This window comes from Oncorhynchus tshawytscha, linkage group LG22 (genome assembly GCF_018296145.1).
Source record: "Oncorhynchus tshawytscha isolate Ot180627B linkage group LG22, Otsh_v2.0, whole genome shotgun sequence".
NCBI lineage: Eukaryota > Metazoa > Chordata > Actinopteri > Salmoniformes > Salmonidae > Oncorhynchus > Oncorhynchus tshawytscha.
Window position 1 is genome coordinate 29,383,283 of NC_056450.1, and position 26,765 is coordinate 29,410,047.

The window sequence follows — 26,765 nt, forward strand, 5'->3', positions numbered from 1 at the left end:
TTAAGGCACGCATCATCACTGTCACGGGTTGCTGGTTTCTCAAGAAGCTGATCCGAAATCCGCTTCCAGCACCCAAACAATTGTCATTATCATTGTTAGCAAGAAACCTAAACTGATCCAAGATCAGTGTCCCAAATACCACGGAACTTCCTCAACACGAAACTAAACGAAGAGATAGGTCATAGCTTAGCCTAAATCGAAATTGTGTAAAGTTATTGTTAAGCGGAAATTGTGTTTTTGGTGTTTCATCAGATTTGTTTAAAAAAAGAGGAAGAGTTGCGAGTCATTGAACCACAGACGAAGGGGATTTTTGTGGATGTGTGTTATGATTTACGATAATCTCACATAAATCACATGCAAGGGTGGGAACCTAAAGGGAACCAACTCTCACTTGCATTATTTCTTTGAATGTTGTGAAAGTTTAGGTGGAAATGGAGAGCACCCCGATTTTAAGGTGAGAACGTCATTTGTGTAAAATTCATGTATGTATGGAGATTGGTATTAGGCCTAGCATATATATATATACACTATACTTTTTCAATATATGAGAGCCAATACAGTCCTCTGTGATGATACAATCAAATGCACATCTTGATAGAACGTATAGTCTGTAGCAATTTAAATCTCACATTGCTCTTCTACTTTAACTTTACCTGTTATATCTTCATAGCGGCTATGGGTCTTATGGCACCGCCAATCCTGGATATGCACCAATAGCAGAAGGAAGTCCAGGTAATCTCGTGATTCCATTTCATCGTCTATGTATTATGTTGAATTATTAGCCTATCTACTAGTTGTATTTGCACCTGAAGAATAATAGCCTCTGTCGTGTGAATTCCCACATCATTGTGGGAGTTTTTGAACATTATACAACGTTATAAATTATTTGTTTGTAGACCTGATGCTGTAATGATTCAATTTCAAAATGCCATCTGAAGTGCTCTCTGCAGCTGTGAATGATGACGTCGTGTAATTTCAATTCAAAACAAGTAGATTTATTCGTGGGGGGCTTTTCTCGTCAATTACTCTCTGACGGAAGTTCCTAGGGTGCTATATCTAGAATCGGCGTAAGCTTTTTTTACTTTTTTTTTTTACACCAAACCCACCACTGGTGTGTGTGGCCAAAGAGCTCTATTTTCATGTCATTGGGCCATAGTACCGGCTGGAGTTTTCTAAATAGCATTGGTACTTGGATTGGAACCGGTGCTATGGTCAGATGAGAGGAAAGTAGAGCTCTTTGGCCACGCACATCAGCGATGAGTCTGGTGTTTAGAAACGGAGGCATATGCAGAAAATGACCACATACCTACTGTAAAATATAATGGTGGATCTTTGATTTTATGGGGTTATTTTGCTTCCACCTGTCCTGGGGAACTTTAAGGTCAACGGCATAATGAACTTTACCACATACCAGGACATTTTAGCCAAAAACCTGGTTGCCTCTTCCAGGAGACTGAAACTTGTCTGGAAGTGGATCTTCCAGCAAGACAATAACCTCAAGCTACATAAAAATCCACAAATATAGGGTAAATTGACCACAAAAATAAACATTTTGCAATGGCCATCTCGGTCATGTATCATGGCGCTGGAGAAGATGGCTGACGTTTTACATGCTCCTAACTAACTGTTTTTTTTTGCATTGTTTGTAACTTATTTTTTAACTTATTCTGTACATAATGTTGCTGCTACTGTCTCTTATGACCGAAAAGAACTTCTGAACATCAGAACAGCGATTACTCACCATGAACTGGCAGAAGCTTTTTTTCCCTTTAACAAGCCTGACGTGAAGGACATACTATTTCCCCAAATCCCGTCATGTGCATGAAAAGAGGACAGAGGTCGTGCTGCCTTCTGAGAATTAGTAGGCGATCGAATAAACCCCCACTGCCTTACGTTCTACTAGCTAAAATGCAATCATTGGAAAATAAAATCAACAACCTACGAGGAAAATTAAACTACCAACGGGACATTAAAAACGAATATCTTATGCTTCACGGAGTCATGGCTGAACGACGACTTTATCAACATACAGCTGGCTGGTTATACACTGTATCGGCAGGATGGAACAGAGTCGTTTGGTAAGACAAGGGATGGCGGACTATGTATATTTGTAAACAACAGCTGGTGCACAATATCTAAGGAAGCTTATCATGAGATACTCTATCCACCTTGAGAGTTTATCTGTATTTTTCGTAGCGGTCTACATACCATCACATACCAATGCTGGCTCGAAGACCGCACTCAATGAGCTGTATTCCACCATAAGCAAACAGGAAAAAGCTCATCCAGAGGCAGCGCTCCTAGTGGCTGGGGACTTTAATGCAGGGAAACTTAAATCTGTTTTACCAAATTTCTATCCGCATGTTAAATGTGCAACCAGAGGGAAAAAAACTCTAGACCACCTTTACTCCACACACAGAGACGTGTACAAAGCTCTCCCTCGCCCTCCATTTGGCAAATCTGACCATAATTCTATTCTCCTGATTCCTGCTTACAAGCTAAAATGAAAGCAGGAAGCACCAGTGACTGTCAATAAAAAAAGTGGTCAGATGAAGCAGATGCTAAGCTACAGGACTGTTTTGCTAGCACATAATGGAATATGTTCCGAGATTCTTCCGATGGCATTGAAGAGTACACCACAGTAGTCACTGGCTTCATCAATAATTGCATCAATGACATTGTCCCCACGGTGACTGTACGTACCCCAACCAGAAGCCATTGATTACAGGCTACATCAGCACTGAGGTAAAGGCTAGAGCTGCCACTTTCAAGGAGCGGGACTCTAACCTGGAAGTTTATAAGAAATCCCGCTATGCCCTCTGACAAACCATCAAACAGGCAAAGCGCCAATACAGGACTAAGATCGAATCGTACTACACCGGCTCCGACGCTCGTCTTATGTGGCAGGGCTTGCAAACCTTTACAGACAACAAGGGGAAGTACAGCCGAGAGCTGCCCAGTGACACGAGCCTACCAGACAAGCTAAACTACTCCTCTGCTCACTTCGAGGCAAATAACATTGAAACATGCATGAGAGCACCAGCTATTCTGGACGACTGTGATCACGCTCTCCGTAGCTGATGTGAATAAGACCTTTAAACAGGTCAATATTCACAAGGCAGCTGGGCCAAATGGAGTACTAGGATGTGTACTGCAAGCATGCACTGACCAACTGGCAAGTGTCTTCACTGACTTTTTCAACCTCTCCCTGTCCGAGTCTGTAATACAAACATGTTTTAAGCAGACCACCATAGGTCCCTGTGCCCAAGAACACCAAGGTAACGTGCCTAAATGACTACCGACCCGTGGCACTCACATCTGTAGCCATGAAGTGCTTTGAAAGGCTGGTCATGGCTCACATCAACACCATTATCCCAGAAACCTTAGACTCACTCCAATTTGCATACTGCCTGAACAGATCATGCAATCTCTATTGCACTCCACACTGCCCTTTCCCACCTGGACAAAAGGAACACCTATGTGAGAATGTTATTCATTGACGACAGCTCAGTGTTCCAACACCATAGTTCCCTCAACACATCACTAAGCTAAGGACCCTGGGGCTAAACACCTCCCTCTGCAACTGGATCCTGGACTTCCTGACGGGCCGCTAGCAGGTGGTAAGGGTAGGTAACAACACATCCGCCACACTGATCCTCAACACGGGGGCCCCTCAGGGGTGCTTGCTCAGTCCCCTCCTTTACTCCCTGTTCACTCATGACTGCACGGCCAGGCATGTCTCCAACACCATCATAAAATCTGCCGATGACACAACAGTGGTAGGGCTGATCACCGACAGCCACGAGACAGCCTATAGGGAGGAGGTTAGAGATCTGGCCGTGTGGTGCCAGGACAACAATCTCTCCCTCAACGTGATCAAGACAAAGTAGATGATTGTGGACTACAGGAAAAGGAGGACCGAGCATGCACCCATTCTCATCGACGGGGCTGTAGTGGAGCAGGTTGAGCGCTTCAATTCCCTTGTGTCCACATCACCAATGAAATATCATGGTCCAAACAAACAGAGATTTGTGAATGTAACTGCAATGATGAGATAGATGTTCTTCTTCTTTGTTTTTAGGTCTTGTTATCTAAATGCCATACTGTGTTTAATTGTGTTCGATCTTGCCTATCCATCTTGTCCCAAGTGGACCACAATGGGAAAAAGTCCCAGACTTTGTGTGTTATCCTCAATGATTTTACACATTTTCAAAGACTCCAGCCACGCTAGTCATAGACTGTTCTCTCTGCTACCAAACAGCAAGCGATACCGGAGCGCCAAATCTAGGTCCAAGAGGCTTCTAAACAGCTTCTACCCCCAAGAAATAAGACCCCTGAACATCTTATCAAATTGCTTCCCAGACTCTTTGCATTGCCCCCCTCTTTTACACCGCTGCTACTCTATTATCTATATGCATAATAGTCACTTTAATAACTCTACCTACATGTACATATTACCCTGACTAACCGGTGCCCCCACACATTGACTCTGTACCGGTACCCCCTGTATATAGTCTCGCTATTGTTATTTTACTGCTGCGCTGTAATTCCTTTTATTTCTTATTTGTATTTTTTAAACTGCATTGTTGGTTAGGGGCTTGTAAGTAAGCATTTCACTACACCTGTTGTATTCGGCGTATGTGACTAATAAGATTTGATTGAGTCTCTGGTCTGAGTTTGGGTCGCTTGAATTCCACAGTCTGGTTCCCTTTTTTAGGACAATGTGAACACAAAGCTCCCCAGGTTAGCGTGTCATTATTCCCGCACCACACACTAGACTACTGCAACACTGTTTCTCCTGCCATAACCGCTCACGTTGGTGTCACAAAAGAGATAAGATGATGATGTGCAGGTTTGTGGGAGAGAGAACCGTGCGCTGTTTTTGGATATTTATTAGCGATTCTCAAGGATGCACATAAATACCAAAATATGTGTGGAGTTTTATACTGACATGATGTTCAGATTATTTGTTCGTAATATGTTATCTATAGGCTAAGAGAGCTTCATAGCTCTTTATTTGATTGTTGGGTTTGAATAGTGTGAGAAGAAAACATTTGATGATAATCATGACACACTCTTAAAGGGCAGTAGCCTACATTGTGTGTACAATTTAAATGATTTAATACAGCATTATTTAATCTGCAGTTATTATTTAGCTATTTATTCTGTTACTATTAACAAATATTATTGGTATCTTCTGATTACAATTATTATGCCTCATTTAAAAAAATCTAAATGCTATCTATTAGCTTACAAAATGTAAGTAGGTATATCTAGCTGTCCGATAGCACGTTCAGATGGAATGGCTTGTCCTGCACTTTGTAAAAACCCAGAGTGCATTACGTGAATGTTGGAAAAAGATATTGGTTCCTTTTTAAACACAGCAATGTGAATGCAAAGAGGACTCAGACCACAATATGTGAAGTGGCAAAATAATTGTCTTTATTCAAAGGCAAGGGCAGTGTCAATACAAAGATAACAGTTATTTTGCAATTTCTTTACCCCGGAGTTCACTTTAAAGAGGACTGAGATCGGTTATTTTAAAGAGGACTATATGTGAAAACACCCATCTCTCCCAATGTGTTCTCCAATCTCATAAAACATTTTAGAAAAAGGCTGTGTCGTTATCGTTGCAAGGGGAAAGTGCTGGTGTATTGAAAACGGGTGTTAAACAAAATCTCTTTCGCTGACCAATTGTGTTAGTATAAAATAATGTGATATCTCACTATTTGAATGATTTATTTATCTTTATCAAGGGTGCCAAATATTTTGGAGGTGACGATGTTAAATATGTACAATATTGGAAAGTATTTCCAGTGTTAGATTTCAAAACCATCTGGATATAAAGCTATAGAAAAGTAGATATGTATGTGAATTAGTAACCAAAGCAGTAACATAAAAAATATATATATTTCCAAGGGGACCAAGGGGAGGGGGAAAAAGTGTACATTTGATAAGAAAGGTCAAGGAACTCACAACACTTGTCTGTAGATCTGTAGCCCATACGGACAAAGTGTAAAGCTATTGAAATTTAGACCTATCACAGGAAATATTTATGTAAAATCAGTTAAATAAATATTACTATGGACAGGGGGAGGTCCAAGACTAAAACTCAAAGGGTTTTAGATGTACACTACTGGTTCAAAGTTTTAGAACACCTACTCATTCAGGAATTTTTCTGTATTTTACTATTTTATGAATTGCAGAATAATAGTGAAGACATCAAAACTATGAAATAACACATGGAATCATGTAGTAACAAAAAAAAGTGATAAACAAATCAAAATATATTTTATGTTTGAGATTCTTCAAAAGTAGCCACGTTTGCCTTGATGACAGCATTGCACACTCTTGGCATTCTCTCAACCAGCTTCATGAGGATTTCCCGTGAGGGAAATCTAATAGGCTAGGTCATACATTGTTTATTTGTGTGCCTTGTTAAAAGTTAATTTGTGGAATTTCTTTCCTTCTTTATGTGTTTGAGCCAGTCAGTTGTGTTGTGACAAGGTAGGGGGGTATACAGAAGATAGCCCTATTTGGTATAAGACCAAATCCATATTATGGCAAGAACAGCTCAAATAAGCAAAGAGAAACGACTGTCATCATTATTTTAAGGCATGAAGGTCAGTCAATGCGGAAAATGTCAAGAACTTTGAAAGTTTCTTCAAATGCAGTTGCAAAAACCATCAAGCGATATGATGAAACTGGCTCTCATGAGGACCGCCACGGGAATGGAAGACCCAGAATTACTTCTGCTACAGAGGATAAGTTCATTAATGTTAGCAGCCTCAGAAATTGCAGCCCAAATACATGCTTCACAGAGTTAAAGTAACAGACACATCTCAAAATCAACTTTTCAGAATAGGCTGTGTGCATCAGGCCTTCATGGTCGAATTGCTGCAAAGAAACCAAGAGCTATTTTACCAAGAAGGAGAGTGATGGAGTCAGATGACCTGGGAGCCACAATCCACCGACCTCAACCAAATTGAGATGTTTGGGATGAGTCGGACTGCAGAGTGAAGGAAAAGCAGCCAACGTGCTCAGCATATGTGGGAACTACTTCAAGACTGTTGGAAAAGCATTCCAGGTGAAGCTGGTTGACAGAATAACAAGTGTGTGCAAAGGGTGGCTATTTGAATAATCTAAAATTGTATTTGTTTAACACTTATTTTTTTGGTTACTACATAATTCCATATGCGTTATTTCAAAGTTTTGATGTCTTCACTATTATTCTACAATGTAGAAAATAGTACAAATAAAGAAAAACCCTTGAATGAGTAGGTGTTATAAACGTTTGACTGGTAGTTTATATGCCATTTGAAGTAAAAGCTATTGAAAAATTTGATCTGTACGAGAATGAATAACCACAGCTGTAATGGGAGAAATATTTGTAGAAAATCAAAGGGAGGAATTTTGAAAACATTATCCATCGCACTTGAAACCCATCATACTTGTCCGTAGATCTATAGCTCATGGACAGTGAAATATTCATTTATAATCTGGGAACTTCAAAGTGTGAATTCTAATCTGTGTATCATGGATTAGAGACATCAGTGACGTTGCTACAAGTGATTTTAGCTCTATTGGTCATTCAAGTAGGCTACAGTAGGTTGCATACAAGTGAGAAATAACATTTTTTTATTTAACCTTTTATTTAACTAGGCAAGTCAGTTAAGAACAAATTCTTATTTACAATGACGGCCTACCTCGGCCAAATCCGGACGATGCTGGGCCAATTGTGCGCTGCCCTATGGGACATTGACCTATTTTGGGGGTTTTTGGTTCATATTTTTACATGTAATAAACAAGATACTTTTTTAATATAAATGTTGTGGGAAAATACTAAATTGGTTTAAGATGTAGTTCATAAAAATACAAATAAATAATCTATAAACACCAGGATCGGCTGATTGTTCTTTTAATACGGTCCCTTAGGGTGAGTACTTTACCCACAATTTTTATTTTACCCTTACTTTTCCAGGTATAAAAGGCTCTGCATGGTCAAGCTGACATCTGAAGTGACCATATAGCATTTACTGTGGTGCAGCATCCAGACTAAAGGACTTTCATACTTCTTGCGCTTAGCGGAGCAGAGCTATTGTGAAAGAAGTTGTCAAGGAAGCAAATTTGTCTTTATACAGGACTTTCCACTCTCATCTACCATCATCCAAACATGTCAATCCAGAGCTATGTGGAGCTCTCAAAGCCAATTTATGCTTGATCTGAAATGTGGTTGTAGGCTTCATATGGAGGGTGTGATGCAATTGCGGAGCCTCAGGTGGCATACAGAGGTCAAATCAAGCTCAGTACTGCATCCCCATGCACTTCTAAAAAAAAAAGAACAATGTGGAGAGCTCCATAGCTCTGCATTGACATGATTGGTAGGTGGGGGCGGTACATCCTGTATCAACACAAACTCACTTCTGTTACAACTTCCTTAACAATAGCTCTGCTTTGCTGAGAGCAAAAAGTATGAAAGCCCTGTTGTCTGCGGATGCTGCATCCCAGTAAATGCTGTATGGCCACTTCAGACCAGTCACTTCATTGACCAGCATTGTTACAAAATTTGGGAGGAGGAGCTCAATTTGGCCTCAGAATGAAATTTCATCACACCCTCTATACACCCTCTATAGTCTTTATGGAGACTCCGACCATGTTTCAAGCATAAACTGGCTTGTAAATCACATTTTGACAACCGAACAGAAGGGAGAAGAAAATAAGCTGTAACTTGCTCTCGATCGCCATCTGATTCTAGATATATCATCCTAGTACCTTGATGAACTAACTCAAGAGTATCAACCCAATATACAAACTGAAAACAAATGTACTGCAGTACTTTACGGAATGGGCGCTCCTGCCACACAATTAACTTTTTGACAGCTGAAACCGTAGCTCGGTCTTATAGTTTTAATAAATGTTCTCCCAGGATGAAGTAGACAATCGTTAAATTATCTGCAAATCAATATTTTGAGTATGGACAATACTTTGGAGAGAGGCTAATCAGTCAATGTGCCTTCAAATATGTACAGTGGCAAGAAAAGGTATGTGAACCCTTTTGGAATTATCTGGATTTCTACATAAATTGGTCATAAAATTTGATCTGATCTTCATCTAAATTACAACAGACAAACACAGTCTGCTTAAACTAATAATATATACACACACACACACACACACACGTATTTTTCTTGTTTATATTGAATACATAATTTACACAGTGTAGGTTGGAAAAATAAACCCCTAGGCTAATGACTTCTCTAAAACCTAATTGGAGTCAGCTAATGTGGAGTCCCATCAATGAGACGACATTGGAGATGTTAGTTAGAGCTGCCCAGCCCTTTAAAAAATTCACAAAATGTGAGTTTACTATTCACAAGAAGCATTGTCTGACGTGAAACATGCCTTGAACAAAAGAGATCTCAGAAGACCCAATATTAAGAAATGTTGACTTGCATAAAGCTGGAAAGGGTTAGAGAAGTATCTCTCAAAGCCTTGATGTTCATCACGGTAAGACAAATTGTCAATAAATGGAGAAAGTTCAGCGCTGTTGCTACTCTCTCTAGGAGTGGCCGTCCTGCAAAGATGACTGCAAGAGCACCGCGCCTAATGCCCAATGAGGTTAAGACGAATCCTAGAGTGTCAGCTAAAGACTTACAGAAATCTCTGGAACATGCTAAGATCTCTGTTGAAGAGTTTACGATACTTAAAACACGTAACAAGAATGGTGTTCATAGGAGGACACTGAAGAAGCCACTGCTGTCCAGAAAAAATATTGCTATACATCTGAAGTTTGTAAAATAGCATCTGGATGTTTCACAGTGCTACTGGCAAAATATTATTTGGACATATTAAACTGAAGTTAAGTTGCTTGGAGGGAACACAACACTGTGTGGAGAAAAAATGCACAGCACACTAACATCAAAACCTCTACCTCTAGTATGGTGGAGGGAGCTTCATGGTTTGGGGCTGCATTGCTGCCTCAGGGCCTGGACAGCTTACAATCATCGACGGAAAAATGAATTCCCAAGTTTATCAATACATTTTGTAGGAGAATGTAAGGCTATCTGTCCACCAATTGAAGCTCAACAGAAGTTTGGTGATGCAACAGGACCACGACCTAAAACACAGAAGTAAATCAACAACAGAATGGCTTCAACAGAAGAAAATAGGCCTTCTGGAGTGGCCCAGTCAGAGTCCTGATCTCAACCTGATTGAGATGCTGTGGTATGACATCAAGAGAGCAGTTCACACCAGACATCCCAAGAATATTGCTGAACTGAAACAGTTTTGTAAATAGGAATGGTTCAAAATTCCTCCTGACCATTGTGCAGGTCTGATCCGCAACTACAGAAAACATTTGGTTGAGATTATTGCTGCCAAAGGAGGGTCAATCAGTTATTAATGGGTTCACATACTTTTCCCACCCTGCACTGTGAATGTTTACACGGTGTGTTCAATAAAGACATGAACACATATAATTGTTTGTGTTATTAGTTTAAGCAGACTGTTTGTCTATTGTTGTGATTTAGATGAAGATCAGATCAAATTGTATGACCAATTCATGCAGAAGTCCAGGTAATTCCAAAGGGTTCACATACTTTTTCTTGCCACTGTATGTAGGCTACCTTTTCAACTGTGTCAGAGTGTCACCTAGGAAACAGGTAACAATGTTGTGATGTTCTAAATTTGATTTTGTAGCAACCAATACGTTTGTATGAGGTCTACAACAACTAGGTTTTTCCCCCACCTTTATGCTCTGTCAATGCGGATCAGGGGTCAATTTGATGTTTAGTTCAATAGTCTGGCATGGGGCCACACCAGTAGATATTTTAAGTGAGGTTTTATCATTATTTTAAGCAGTGCTTGACTTGGGCTGGAGCTGTCTGGAACGCCATACCGGCGCTTCTAATTTTTGGAGAATTGAGTGCCAGCTCCTCTATAAAAACAAAGTAGCCTATAGCTATACACACCGTGGCAAACAACTTGATTAAGGCGGGGTCTTCATTGAACATAAATGGAGAGTGGGCATTCATTTCCTGATTCCGATTTGTTCATGTTTATTTGCCTTTAGTCTGTGAATCTGTGAGTGACAGTAGACTTGTCGAGATTGCGCAGATTGAAAATGTCCCAGCTTGAATGGCATGGTGCGCTGTTTCAAATTGTCAAACGAGGGAGGTCATGGAAATTAGTTTAATAATTGTTTTTAATGTAATTCATAAAAGCACACTTCTAAATATGATCAATCAATTATAAAACTGCATATAAGCAATTATCGGAATGGCCCTTCATTGCATGTCCGAGTATGCTCCGTGTACGCCTTTGCCGAAGAAGAGTGCGACATTTCAGCAGCAGGTATAAAATAATGACAGACAAACTAGATCGCCAACTCAAAACATAACTTGTAGCAGTTATCTCGCTAGGTAGCTATAGCTAACTAAGCATTCATTTCGTCGTTGCCTTTCCACCGGCACTGTAGAGCCTAACTAAATCTGCACCGTTGGAAAGCTGGCATTCCCCTCTATTAATTAAACGGTAGCCATGTAATTACGACAACGTAAAAATATAATTAAGAATAGCCTAATGACAATTAGCTTCCTGTGCATAGATCTCCCCTGAAACATTCATATTTGAGCCTTAAATGTAAACATGTCTAGTTGGATACCTTTCTTTGAAGTAGCCTAATTTATCCATTTTGGTCCCTGATTTATTGACTGAGGGAATACTTTTATAAAGACTAAAGTACTTGGTTGTAATGTTGAAAAAGCCATGTCTGCACACCCAGGAGCTCTCCAGATGGAGGGTTGGCAACATGTGACTTACAATGCAGCTTTGTGTGGGGGGCTAAGTGCCTTGATCAAGGGCACAACGGCAGGTGGTAGGTCTACATGGGATCAGACACAGCAGTTTCCCAGTGTCAATAATGCTTACTTTTTCACATAGGCTATAATAGTAATGGACATTTGGTTGAAAGTCATGGGAAAAGTGTATAAACCATTAACAGTGAATAATCATAATAGCATAATGTCATTTGTGAATTTCGGTGAACAAAGTCCAATCGACTGTCTTGGAAAAAGACAGCTCCTGCACTTCTTCCATCCCAAGTCAAGCACTGATTTTTTAAGAGATTTAAGCTGGTTCAAATGACCACAGTTATATGTAAGTGTCTCTTCACCAGGGCAGCGGGACAATTCGAATTAAAGGCAGTCAATTCAGGAAGTGAACTTTAAATAAATCTAAATGAGAAAAAAACAGCATCTTTTCAATAACTTCTCGGTAAGCTTTTTTTTTTTAAATCAATTTTTTTTTGAATTTTTAATTGAAATCACTTCCTGAATCAACTGCCTTCAATTCAAATGGACCCCAGACCTGCTCTTCACTCCTGAATCTGAACTGGTTTGTATTTTTTTTCTCAGCAATGTTTGCCCCGCCTGTGTGCGACTTCCACGGCCCTAGCGCTCCTCCAGCCAGTATGTTTGACACCGTGCCAGGATATGAAGGGACGGTGGCCGGGGGTGAAGGTATGTGACCTGAGATCCATGGTCCTAGGTTTCCTGCCAGTGATATTTAGTTTTATTAGCAAACAAGTCACGTACCACACCAGCGCTGTTCCTTATGTTTGGAAATTCCATATAGAGTAATAACCCCCTAATAACAAACATGTTGAAAGCCCTTCTCATTATGTTTGACTGTTTACTGTAGGTGGATACCTGCCCCCTCCTATGCCATCTTACCCAGCCCCTCAGCCCCAGCCTGGTCCCGCACAATCAAACTGGAAGTAAGTGTAAAATACAATTGCCATAATTTTGTCTCGTCATACACATTTTTCTGCATAGCTGTCCTTGCAAACTACACAGGACACACACACACATGCATATTGACATACATACATACATACATACATACATACATACATACATACATACATACATACATACATACATACATACATACATACATACATACATACATACATACATACATACATACATACATCATCGAGTTCAAGTCGGAAGTTTACATACACTTAGGTTGGAGTCATTAACTTGTTTTTCAACCACTCCACACATTTCTTGTTAATAAACTATAGTTTGGCAAGTCGGTTAGGACATCTACTTTGTGCATGACACAAGTAATTTTTCCAACGATTGTTTATAGACAGATTATTTCACTTAAAATTCACTGTATCACAATTCCAGTGGGTCAGAAGATTACATACACTAAGATGACTGTGCCTTTAAAATTCCAGAAAATGATATCATGGCTTTAGAAGCTTCTGATAGTCTAATTGACATAATTTGAGTCAATTGGAGGTGTACCTGTGGATGTATTTCAAGGCCTACCTTCAAACTCAGTGCCTCTCTGCTTGACATCATGGGAAAATCAAATGAAATCAGCCAAGACCTCAGAAAAACATTTGTAGATCTCCACAAGTCTGGTTCATCCTTGGGAGCAATTTCCAAATGCCTGAAGGTACCATGTTCATCTGTACAAACAATAGTACGCATGTATAAACACCATGGGACCACGCAGCAGTCATACCACTCAGGAAATAGACGCGCTCTGTATCCTCGAGATGAACGTACTTGTGCGAAAAGTGTAAATCAATCCCAGAACAACAGCAAAGAACCTTGTGAAGATGCTGGAGGAAACGGGTACAAAAGTATTTATATCAACAGTATAACGAGTCCTATATCGACATAACCTGAAAGGCCGACTCAGCAAGGAAAAAGAGACTGCTCCAAAACCGCCCTAAAAAAGCCAGACAACAGTTTGCAACTGCAAAAGGGAACAAAGGTTGTACTTTTTGGAGAAATGTCTTCTGGTCTGATGAAACAACAATACAGTGCCTTGCGAAAGTATTCGGCCCCCTTGAACTTTGCGACCTTTTGCCACATTTCAGGCTTCAAACATAAAGATATAAAACTGTATTTTTTTGTGAAGAATCAACAACAAGTGGGACACAATCATGAAGTGGAACAACATTTATTGGATATTTCAAACTTTTTTAACAAATCAAAAACTGAAAAATTGGGCGTGCAAAATTATTCAGCCCCCTTAAGTTAATACTTTGTAGCGCCACCATTTGCTGCGATTACAGCTGTAAGTCGCTTAGGGTATGTCTCTATCAGTTTTGCACATCGAGAGACTGACATTTTTTCCCATTCCTCCTTGCAAAACAGCTTGAGCTCAGTGAGGTTGGATGGAGAGCATTTGTGAACAGCAGTTTTCAGTTCTTTCCACAGATTCTCGATTGGATTCAGGTCTGGACTTTGACTTGGCCATTCTAACACCTGGATATGTTTATTTTTGAACAATTCCATTGTAGATTTTGCTTTATGTTTTGGATCATTGTCTTGTTGGAAGACAAATCTCCGTCCCAGTCTCAGGTCTTTTGCAGACTCCATCAGGTTTTCTTCCAGAATAGTCCTGTATTTGGCTCCATCCATCTTCCCATCAATTTTAACCATCTTCCCTGTCCCTGCTGAAGAAAAGCAGGCCCAAACCATGATGCTGCCACCACCATGTTTGACAGTGGGGATGGTGTGTTCAGGGTGATGAGCTGTGTTGCTTTTACGCCAAACATAACGTTTTGCATTGTTGCCAAAAAGTTCAATTTTGGTTTCATCTGACCAGAGCACCTTCTTCCACATGTTTGGTGTGTCTCCCAGGTGGCTTGTGGCAAACTTTAAACAACACTTTTTATGGATATCTTTAAGAAATGGCTTTCTTCTTGCCACTCTTCCATAAAGGCCAGATTTGTGAAATATACGACTGATTGTTGTCTTATGGCCAGAGTCTCCCACCTCAGCTGTAGATCTCTGCAGTTCATCCAGAGTGATCATGGGCCTCTTGGCTGCATCTCTGATCAGTCTTCTCCTTGTATGAGCTGAAAGTTTAGAGGGACTGCCAGGTCTTGGTAGATTTGCAGTGGTCTGATACTCCTTCTATTTCAATATTATTGCTTGCACAGTTCTCCTTGGGATGTTTAAAGCTTGGGAAATCTTTTTGTATCCAAATCCAACAGTACAACAGTATCTCGGACCTGCCTGGTGTGTTCCTTGTTCTTCATGATGCTCTCTGCGCTTTTAACGGACCTCTGAGACTATCACAGTGCAGGCGCATTTATACGGAGACTTGATTACACACAGGTGGATTGTATTTATCATCATTAGTCATTTAGGTCAACATTGGATCATTCAGAGATCCTCACTGAACTTCTGGAGAGAGTTTGCTGCACTGAAAGTAAAGGGGCTGAATAATTTTGCACGCCCAATTTTTCAGTTTTTGATTTGTTAAAAAAAATGGAAATATCCAATAAATGTCGTTCCACTTCATGATTGTGTCCCACTTGTTGTTGATTCTTCACAAAAAAATACAGTTTTATATCTTTATGTTTGAAGCCTGAAATGTGGCAAAAGGTCGCAAAGTTCAAGGGGGCCGAATACTTTCACAAGGCACTGTAGAACTGTTCGGCCATAATGACCATCGTTATGTTTTGAGGACAAAAGGGGAGGCTAGCAAGCCTAAGAACACCATCCCAACCGTGAAGCATGGGGGTGGCAGCATCATGTTGTGGGGGTGCTTTGCTGCAGGAGGGACTGGTGCACTTCACAAAATAGATGGCATCAGGAAAATTATGTGGATATATTGAAGCAACATCTCAAGACATCAGTCAGGAAGTTAAAGCTTGGTCACAAATGAGTCTTCCAAATGGACAATGACCCCAAACATACTTCCAAAGTTGTGGCAAAATGGCTTAAGGACAACAAAGTCAAGGTGTTGGAGTGGCCATCACAAAGCCCTGACCTCCAATCTTATCGAAAATTTGTGGGCAGAACTGAAAAAGCATGTGCAAGCAAGGAGGCCTACAAACCTGACTCAGTTACACCAGCTCTGTGAGGAGGAATGGGTCAAAATTCACCCATTGTTGGAAGCTTGTGGAAGGCTACCCAAACATTTGACCCAACTTAAACAATTTAAAGGAAATGCTACTAAATACTAATTGAGTGTATGTAAACTTCAGGAATTGTGAAAAACTTGGTATATGTTCCATTTTCAATACATTGACAAAAATGTTATAAAAATACTGTTTTTGCATTGTCGTTATGGGGTATTGTGTGTAGATTGAAGTTTTTAAAAAATGTAATCATTTTTAGAATAAGGCTAACAAAATGTGAGAAAGTCAAGGTCTGAATACTTTCTGAATGCACTGTATGCTGCTGCTGCTTCTCTCTGTTCATAATCTATGCATTGTCACTTTACCACTCGACTAACCCATACTAACCTTTACCTCGACTAACCCGACTAACTATGTATAGAGCTTCATAATTGTTATTTCATTGTGTTTTTATTTTTCCTTTAGTTTATTTTGCACATTTTTCTTTTTTAAAAGTCTGCATTGTTGGTTAAGGGCTCGTAAGTATGCATTTCACGGTAAGGTCTACACCTGTTGTATTTGGCATGTGACAAATAACGATTGATCTGATCAGCAATGATTCTTATCAGAGTTGACCCTTGTATTTTATGTTTGCACTATCTCTGCACACTCACAGGACAAAACACACACATTTATACTGACTCTACACACATGCACACACACTAACATACAATCATAATTTACGCTGCTGATACTCTGTTTATCATATGTCTTGATGCCTAGTCACCTGACCCCTATACATATCTACCTCTATGACTCCAGTATCCCTGCACATTGTAATATGGTATTGGAACTGACCCTGTTTATAGCTTATTACTTTCTTGAACTTCAAACTTGAAAACAGGTTTATCTTAAGTGGTGCTGTACTTACTTAACTAGACTACCCGTGATGACAGTTGAACTGAGACTCAATGTGTACACTTTCAATTGTGTAGTTGTCTGACAAATATGTGGTTGTTTTATCCTCCACAGTATCCCATCTATCACCGAAGACACTGCCCGGGAGGCCTTTAGCCAGTATGCCTCCAGTAAGTGCTGTTACAGTTCAGCACCAGTTAAGGATGGCGTGATAACCAACATGGAGGCATACAATACATACAGGGTAAGATTCATGTTTTTACTCTGCCCTTTCTGAAAATTGAAGGGTCTTACTGTTAGGCTTTTCTGTTTTTTTTCTTCTCCTGCGCTTCAACTTCCTGTTATAATCACACTTTTTTCAGATATTTACAGAATTGATGACCTGAGTGAGGGACAAATGAAAACTATTATTCTGTGAATATTTGATCTTGAGTGTTAATGTTGAATATTGACAGCTGTTTAGTTTGGGGTCGAAACTGACTACCTGTGGCCATCTATAATTGCACTCCATGCTCCCCTTTTTAAAAGGAGTCCCTTTATTTTGATAAAAGAGTGACAGGCCCAAACCAGAGAATGTGAAAAATATACACTAGATGGCTCTAAAGTTTCAAATATAATGTATGTATCACCAACAGTGAAGGAAGGAATTACTCAACTCTTTGTAATATAATATTCCTTCTTTTTTTTGCATTCTCAGTATCGCCTGGAAACCTTTAATGAGTCAAGAACCACTGAATGGAGTCAGCAGCCATACAATGGTAACTAATATTGGTGATTCAAATGATCCTATTTATTTGTGTTATTTAAATGTTCAGTTCCACTGTAGTATCTGCATTTATTTATATCTTATTTTTGTATTATTTTCTTTGGTTTAGGTCAGCCAGTGGATGCCTATACCCAATCACCCCCTGGGCCCTGGGATATCCCTGCCAAAGCCCCCACCTTTTTTCAGGATGACAAACAGGTCATCAAAGTTCCCAACACCTCATCTGTCAAGGTATCTATTTCTCTGTTGATTAAAGCATGACAGAAAATATACTGAAAAAATATATGTTACAGTACCAGTCAAAAGTTTGGACACACCTACTCATTCAAGGGTTTTTCTTTATTATTGACTATTTTCTACATTGTAGAATAATAGTGAAGACATAAACTATGAAATAACACATATGGAATCATGTCGTAATCAAAAAATGATTTTGCCTTTGCCTTGATGACACCTTTGCACAATCTTGGCATTCTCTCAACCAGCTTTTCTAACAGTCTTGAAGGAGTTCCCACATATGCTAAATACTTGTTGGCTGCTTTTCCTTCAGTCTGCAGTTCAACTCATCTCAAACCATCTCAATTGGGTTGAGGGTGGGTGATTGTGGAGGCCAGGTTATCTGATGTGGCACTAAATCACTTTTCTTCTTGGTCAAATAGCCCTAACACAGCCTGGAGGTGTGTTTTGGGTCATTGTCCTGTTGAAAAGAAAATGACAGTCCCACGAAGCACAAACCAGATGGGATGGCTTATCGATGCAGAATGCTGTGGTAGCCATGGTGGTTAAGTGTGCCTTGAATTCTAAATAAATCACTGACAGTGTCACCAGCAAAGCACCGTCACATCTCCTTCTCCATTCTCCACGGTGGGAACTACACATGCGGAGATCGTCTGTTCACCTACTCTGCGTCTCACAAAGATATGGCGGTTGGGAACCAGAAATCTCAAATTTGGACTCATCAGACCAAAGGACAGATTTCCACCGGTCTAATGTCCATTGCTCGTGTTTCTTGGCCCAAGCAAGTCTCTTCTTATTTGTATCCTTTAGTAGTGGTTTCTTTACAGCAATTTGATCATGAAGGCCTGATTTCACGCAGTCTCCTCTGAACAGCTGATGTTGAGATGTCTGTTACTTGAACTCTTATTTGGGCTGCAATCTGAGGTGCTGTTAACTCTAATGAACTTATCCTCTGCAGCAGAGGCAAATCTGGGTCTTCCTTTCCTGTGTTGTCGTCATGACATCCAGTTTCATCATAGTGCTTGAAGGTTTTTGTCACTGCACTTGAAGAAACGTTCAACTTTCTTGAAATTTTCTGCATTGACTGACCTTAATGTCTTGAAGGACTGTTGATCTTTTTGCTTATTTGAGCTGTTCTTGCCATAAAATGGACTTGGTCTTTTACCAAATAGGTCTATTTTCTGTATACAACCTCTACCTTGTCACAACACAAGTGATTGGCTCAAACACATTAAGAAGGAAAGGAATTCCACAAATGAACTTGAAATGCATTCCAGGTGACTACCTCATGAAGCTGGTTGAGAGAATGCCAAGAGTGTGCAAAGCTGTCAAGGCAAAGTGTGGCTATTTTGAAGAATCTCAAATATAAAATATATTTTGATTTGTTTAGCACTTTTTTGGTTACTACATGATTCCATATTTCATAGTTTTGTTGTCTTCAGAAGTATTCTACATTGTAAAAAAAAAAAAAAAAAAAATACCCTTGAATGAGTAGGTGTGTCCAAACGTTTGACTGGTCCTGCATATAAAGTTGAAGTAGAAAGTTTACATACACATTAGCCAAATGCATTTCAACTCAGATTTTCACAATTCCTGACATTTTAATCCTAGTAAAAATTCCCTGTTTTATGTCAGTTAGAATCACCACTTTATTTTAAGAATGTGAAATGTCAGAAAAATAGTAGAGTGATTTATTTCAGCTTTTATTTCTTTCATCACATTCCCAGTGGGTCAGAAGTTTACATACACTCAATTCGTATTTGGTAGCATTGCCTTTAAATTGTTTAACTTGGGTCAAACATTTTGAGTAGCCTTCCACAAGCTTCCCACAATAATTTGGGTGAATTTTGGTCCAGTCCTCCTGACAGAGCTGGTGTAACTGAGTGAGGTTTGTAGGCATCCTTGCTCGCACAAGCTGTTTCAGTTCTGCCCACACGTTTTCTATGGGATTGAGGTCAGGGCTTTGTGATGGCCACTCCAATACCTTGACTTTGATGTCCTTAAGCCAATTTGCCACCACTTTGGAAGTATGTTTGGGGTCATTGTCCATTTGGAAGACCCATTTGTGACCAAGCTTTAACTTCCTGACTGATGTCTTGAGATGTTGCTTCAATATATCCACATAATTTTCCATGATGCCATCTATTTTGTGAAGTGCACCAGTCCCTCCTGCAGCAAAGCACCCCCACAACATGATGCTGCCACCCCCGTGCTTCATGGTTGGGATGGTGTTCTTCGGCTTGCAAGCCTCCCCCCTTTTCCTCTAAACATAACATTATTATGGCCAAACAGTTATATTTTTGTTTCATCAGACCAGAGGACATTTCTCCAAAAAGTACGATCTTTGTCCCCATTTGCAGTTGCAAACCGTTGTCTGTCTTTTTTTATGGCGGTTTTGGAGCATTGGCTTCTTCCTTGCTGGGCAGCCTTTCAGGTTATGTCGATAAAGAACTCATTTCACTGTGGGTATAAATACTTTTGTACCTGTTTCCTCCATTATCTTCACAAGGTCCTTTGCTGTTGTTCTGGGATTGAGTTGCACATTTTGCACCGAAATACGTTCATCTCTAGGACACAGAACGCGTCTCCTTCCTGAGCGGTATGACAGCTGCGTGGTCCCATGGTGTTTATACTTGCGTACTATTGTTTGTACAGATGAACATGGTACCTTCAGGCGTTTGGAAATTGCTCCCAAGGATGAACCAGACTTGTGGAGATCTACAAAAAATAATTCTGATGTCTTGGCTGATTTCTTTAGATTTTCCCATGATGTCAAGCAAAGAGGCACTGAGTTTGAAGGTACGCCTTGAAATACATCCACAAGTACACCTCCAATTGACTCAAATGATGTCAATTAGCCTATCAGAAGCTTCTAAAGCCATAATTTTCTGGAATTTTCCAAGCTGTTTAAAGGCACAGTCAACTTAGTGTATGTAAACGTTGACCCACTGGAATTGTGATACAGTGAAATAATCTGTCTGTAAACAATTTCTGGCAAAATTACTTGTGTCATGCACAAAGTAGATGTCCTAACCAACTTGCCAAAACTATAGTTTGTTAACAAGAAATGTGTGGAGTAGTTGATAAAAAGAGTTTTAAAGACTCCAACCTAAGTGTATGTAAACTTCTGACTTCAACTGTATGAAGTTATCTGATGCCTGTCGTCCGCATTGGAAATACACAGTATTTTCCTAACACATCGTACCATTTGAATTTAGTTTGTATAACCTGTTCTGAATACAATATTAATGTCTGAAATGATTAAATATGCCTTTTTATAAACTGTAATTTCATCAATAGAACTGTCATACCTGTTTGGGGATGGGAAGAACTCCCTGCAAAGAATGTGCCGGAGTTGGTAATGTAAGTGTCAATATTAAGTTAAATAAAAAGTATGAGCTGGCGCACGCACACCTCACCAATAAATCCACTATAATTGAGAATTTCAATAAGCATTTTTCTACGTCTGGCCGTGCTTTCCACCTGGCTACCCCTACCCCGGTCTACAGCTCTGCACTCCCCACAGCAACTCACTCAAGCCTCCCTGATTTCTCCTTCACCCAAATCCAGATAGCTGATGTTCTAAAAGAGCTGCAAAATCTGGACCCCTACAAATCAGCCGGGCTAGACAATCTGGACCCTCTCTCTCTAAAATGACCTGCCGAAATTGTTGCAACCCCTATCACTAGCCTGTTCAACCTCTCTTTCGTATCGTCTGAGATTCCCAAAGATTGGGAAGCTGCCGCGGGAGACACTCTAGACCCTAACTGCTACAGACCTATATCTAATCTTCCCTGCCTTTCTAAGGTCTTCGAAAGCCAAGTTAACAAACAAATTACCGATCATTTTGAATCCCACCATACCTTCTCCGCTATGCAATCTGGTTTCAGAGCTGGTCATGGGTGCACCTCAGCCACGCTCAAGGTCCTAAATGATATCATAACTGCCATGGATAAAATACATTACTGTGCAGCCGTATTCATCGACCTGGCCATGGCTTTCGACTCTGTCAATCACCACATTCTTATGGTGAATTCTTCATCTGGCCGCCTTTCCTTCCAGTTCTCTGCTGCCAATGACTGGAACGAACTGCAAAAATCACTGACGCTGGAGACTAATATCTCCCTCACTAGCTTTACGCACCAGCTGTCAGCACAGCTCACAGATCACTGCACCTGTACATAGCCAATGTGCCCATCCAACTACCTCATCCCCATACTGTATTTATTTATTTATTTATCTTGCTCCTTTGCACCCCAGTATCTCTACTTGCAGTCATCTTCTGCACATCTACCATTCCAGTGTTTAATTGCTATATTGTAATTACTTTAGCCACCATGGCCTATTTATTGCCTTGACTCCCTTATCTTACCTCATTTGCACTCCACTGTATATAGACTTTTTTTCTTCTACTGTATTATTGACTATGTTTCTTTATTCCATGTGTAACTTTGTTGTTGTATATGTCGAACTGCTATGCTTTATCTTGGCCAAGTCACAGTTGCAAATGAGAACTTGTTCTCAACTAGCCTACCTGGTTAAATAAAGGTGAAATAAATAAAAATGTTGGTGAAGGTGCTTACTAACGGTGAGTAAACTATAGGCTATAAAAGATAATAATAAAGGGAGTCCCACACTCTATATACAAACTCCTAGTAATTTAATGGGTAAACCACCAACGATTCGGCGTCACTGTGCATTCTTCAGGTTGATGTCATGAATGCTTGAACCAGGTTATGTAGACAAACATTGCAATTAGTGCAACCAATGACCAATAGTGAGGGATGTCATACACTAGATGACCAAAAGTATATGGATAGTGGACACCTGCTCGTCGAACATCTCATTCCAAAATCATGGGCATTAATATGGAGTTGGTCCCGCCTTTGCTGCTCTTAAAAAAAAAAAAAAAAAAACATCCTAAACTCTTCTGGGAAGGCTTTCCACTAGATGTTGGGACTTTCTTCCATTCAGCCACAAGAGCATTAGTGAAGTCGGGAACTTATGTTAGGTTGTTTATGCCTTGCTCGCAGTCGGCATTCCAATTTGATGGGGTTGAGATCAGGGCTCTGTGTAGGCCAGTCAAGTTCAACCACACCAATCTTGACAAACTATTTCTGTATGGACTTCGCTTTGTGCACGGGGGCATATTCATGCTGAAACAGGAAAGGGCCTTACTGAAACTGTTGCCACAAAGCCATATAGTGTAACTGTTAAAATAATAGTAAAACATAATTAGATATTGTACATAGTATTATCATCAGTATACATTATTTTAATTTCATATACATATTTCATTGTTTTCATTTCATCTTTGTTACATGTAATCTTTTGGTTCAACTGTAATGCACAATTAGTATTATCAACAAAGGGAACATCTTGGGTTTCACGCTGATAAACTGTAGAAAGAATATGTTAATTTAGCAGAATTGTTCATTAAAAATGGGACTAATTCATAAAAATGGGCCTGAGGTCAAAGTCAATTTTCAGACCACTAGGGGTCAGTGTTTTTAGAGAGGAGATCCAGTAGGCCTCACTCTCCTTTTGTCTTGCATGAGAACACCCCTAAGGATTTTTCGGCCTGGGTGTCTGAAAATATATATTTTTGTAGTGCTGTTAAATGGCATATGAGCCACATTTGTAGGTCCCAAGAGTGTCTAAGTGGGCTCGGGGCAGGTCAGATCTCACTAGGCTGTCCCCAATATTGCTGCCATGCTTGTACCAGTGGGGGTTCATTGAATAGGTGTGCAATTCTTTTGTCTGATCGCAGAATATGCCAATGCTTTTTCAGGTTTTCTTTTATCTTAACACTTGGTGATACTTAGACCAAAAGACTGTTGCGTTTTGTTTTTCTTCTTTGGTTTTGTTTTTAGAAATTCCTCTCTTGGTTTTTGGGACATTTGTCATCATTGCATCAAGAGTTTTGTCCTTGTAGCCTCTCATTTCAAATTTGTCTGTCATTTTCTTAGTATTGTTGTCAAAATTTGACTGTTGAGGGGCCTCCCGAGTGGTGCAGTGGTCTATGCAGTGCCACTAGAGATTCTGGGCTCGAGTCCAGGCTCTGTCATAGCCAGCCGCGACCGGGAGACCCATGGGCTGTGCATAATTGGCCCAGCACAATAAGCATCATCATTATTTTATTAGCCCTTCTATGGAAGAGATACATAGATGTTTTTTTGTGCTCTGGGAAGGATTCATTCTAAATTAATTCCAAACGTGGGTAAATGAGATTACTGAATATCTCAATTGCACCCTGCAGACTGATAAGAGAAAAATAAACTATCTGGAACATCAAAGAGAATGATGCATTACATACAAAGCCCACAGACCGCAACACCCTGCTACGCGTGGAGAGTATGCATCCTCTTCCCATGAAGAATGGTTTACCATATAGCCAGTTGTGCAGGATTAAAACACATCTTTGGCCAACAGTCAGATTATTATTTTATATTTTTCCCTATTTCATTGTATCCTCATTTTTAGTTACAGTCTTGTCTCTTCGCAACTCCCGTACAATGCCCGCTTAACCCAGAAGCCAGCCGCACCAATGTGTCGGGGGAAACACTGAACACCTGGCAACTGTGTCAGCATGCACTGCGCCCGGCCCGCCACAGAAGTCGCTAGTGCGCGATGGGACAAGTACATCCCTGCCGGCCAAACCCTCCCCTAACCAGGACTCTAACCAGGATCTCTAGTGGACTCTTTATTTTTATTTTTTTATAGCCGACAATATTAAGTTACAATAATTCACAGTTGCATTGCAGCCTTGGTAACAATGTTAAAAAAAAAGAAGATAATTCAATATTTTGACTACTGAATTAACTGCACCTTCACATTAACTAAACTACTAGTTACTTTCAGTTTGAATGAATGTGATTCTCTCTTTGTTCATTCTAACTGTCACAAACAATAGCCTAAATAATTCATCTGTGGTGTTGTCACTTGGTGCTCTATAAAGTGTGTCAGCTGTGTTATTTCCTTGTTTTATCACCGCTCCCAGAAAATCTGCTGGGTGTGCAATGGAGCTGGTAACCGTATTAGTGGTGATCGATGCCATCATTGCCAAGGGAGGGGAAGGGTCAAGTAAGTATGTTATGCACTCTATTTATCAGCTTTTAAACACAGGTCATTTAAAATCAAATAAAATATGGGGGAAAAAAATTGTGTGTAGCTATAGTACAGTGTTTGTATTTCAATCATTTCCCTATGGCCTCTCAGGGACTTGGGTGGTGTGGTTGACCTGTTGTTTATCTCATCAGTTGCAGCCATTGTCATGGTCAAGGGTCAAGGGAGTGTGAGACCTGTAAAGGCAAACGACAGCTTTTGGTCTTCATCAATCTCAAGGTTATATGGTGAGTGAGTGCTGGTGTTAGCTCAGTATTTTTCAACTGAATAACAGTATGTGTCATACATTAGATGCACTAGATCCAGTAGATATCTGCTTCCTTTGTATGATTAACTAGAAGATTTGTTTATTGCTTATCTTCAACTTTAACTTAATTTCCTCTAATTCTGTATCCACACTTACTAGGACTAATAATCTTGACGACTACATTGTGGAACAGTCGAGTGGTTTGCATGTGGTCAACCTGAGCAAGGTGTCCGGGCAGGAAATGTTTAGGGACGCTCAGTACATGGTAAAAACAAAAGTCATATTTTTATGGGAATATGACATCAGTCTGCATGAAATGAAGATATTTGGTGATGTATGTGAGACAGTGGGTTTTTCCTATCAGTTTTTATCCTCTGTCGTGTAGGTTTATCCAGTGATGGGGTTCCCAGACTCTAATGTGGTGCGTGCTGCAGAGCGTTTAGTGAGGGAGCACCAAGCCAGGTTCTCTCAGACCTCACGCATTCTACAACAGGTACAGACATTTTTTCCCACACCTCATGATTCAAATAACAACTCCTTTACATGAAGTATCTTATTATGCTGGAAGATTGTTTGTGCATTTGCTTGTTCTAAGTTGAAAAGGTTTGTCATGGTATTTGGCTTATTTTAATAACAGAATCCTCTCTCGCACTCGCTCTCCCTTTGCAGCGCCAGACCATTGAGTTGATTCCTGTCACCAAGGTGACCTACAAATGGAAGGGAGACTCACACATTTACTTTGTCTATGGAAATGAGTTCAAAGTCAGCGCTGATAACTACCCAGCTACCTGTTGCTGCACAGTAATGTAACCCAGATTTGCTTCAGAGGAAGACATTGCTTTGATTATATTGAATATGATTCTGTGTTCTAAAGAATGTGATTATAAAGGAGTTTGTGGTTGGCAGACTGTCAATCGGGCAATTTATGTCATTAAACAAATGCATGAATTTTTGGAATATTTGTATTTTCTACTTGCAAAAAAACCTCACACTTTTTGTGAAATAGACATGGATGTAATACAATTTCCACAGGAGTCATTGGGGACCACACAGGCCCTAGGATGAACCTACTGGGCACACACTGGTTGAATCAATGTTGTTTCCACATATTTTCAATGAAATTGAACCAACGTGGAATAAACGTCTGTGCCCAGTGGGAATAAGTGAAGATGGAAGACTGGCTGTAATGTATAATGTACTGAAACCTATGCATTGCGCTATGTGATAGTTCTGTCATTTGTGAACATGTCTGCTAATTTGTACTCTTTTTCATGAATGTATACAACAAATATCTGTGTGATTGATGTTCAATGGAAGGCTGAATATCATTCCCATTGTATGTTATACTATTGTCTTCTAGATATATCACCTTACAAAACAAATATGAACATTGATACAATTTAATGAAATAACCAAATTTGGGGAATAACCGGACATATCTTGAGTGTTTTCTAATCCATTAATATTTGTTGTATAAATAAAGGATTTCATACTGTGTTTTGTGATGATCAAATCTTGGTTTCTCGGCCCTGTTTCCGTCATAAAAAATCGACAGTCGGCGCTAAACTTTGACGTGTAAACGGTCGTCATTGGTT

General features: G+C 40.0%; 1 protein-coding gene across 1 annotated transcript; it reads left to right on the top strand.

The window, feature by feature from the left end:
• The first annotated feature begins 100 nt into the window (after positions 1 to 100).
• ssuh2rs1 (ssu-2 homolog, related sequence 1) lies at positions 101 to 26,667 on the top strand. The gene is made up of 13 exons (XM_024385058.2): positions 101 to 454; positions 671 to 732; positions 12,414 to 12,518; positions 12,700 to 12,775; positions 16,910 to 17,039; positions 17,493 to 17,553; positions 17,671 to 17,792; positions 21,099 to 21,161; positions 24,799 to 24,881; positions 25,058 to 25,150; positions 25,330 to 25,435; positions 25,556 to 25,663; positions 25,840 to 26,667. The coding sequence occupies exons 1-13, from the start codon at positions 432 to 434 to the stop codon at positions 25,978 to 25,980; spliced, it is 1,173 nt and encodes a 390-aa protein (XP_024240826.2). The 5' UTR covers positions 101 to 431; the 3' UTR covers positions 25,981 to 26,667.
• The last annotated feature ends 98 nt before the right edge of the window (positions 26,668 to 26,765 follow it).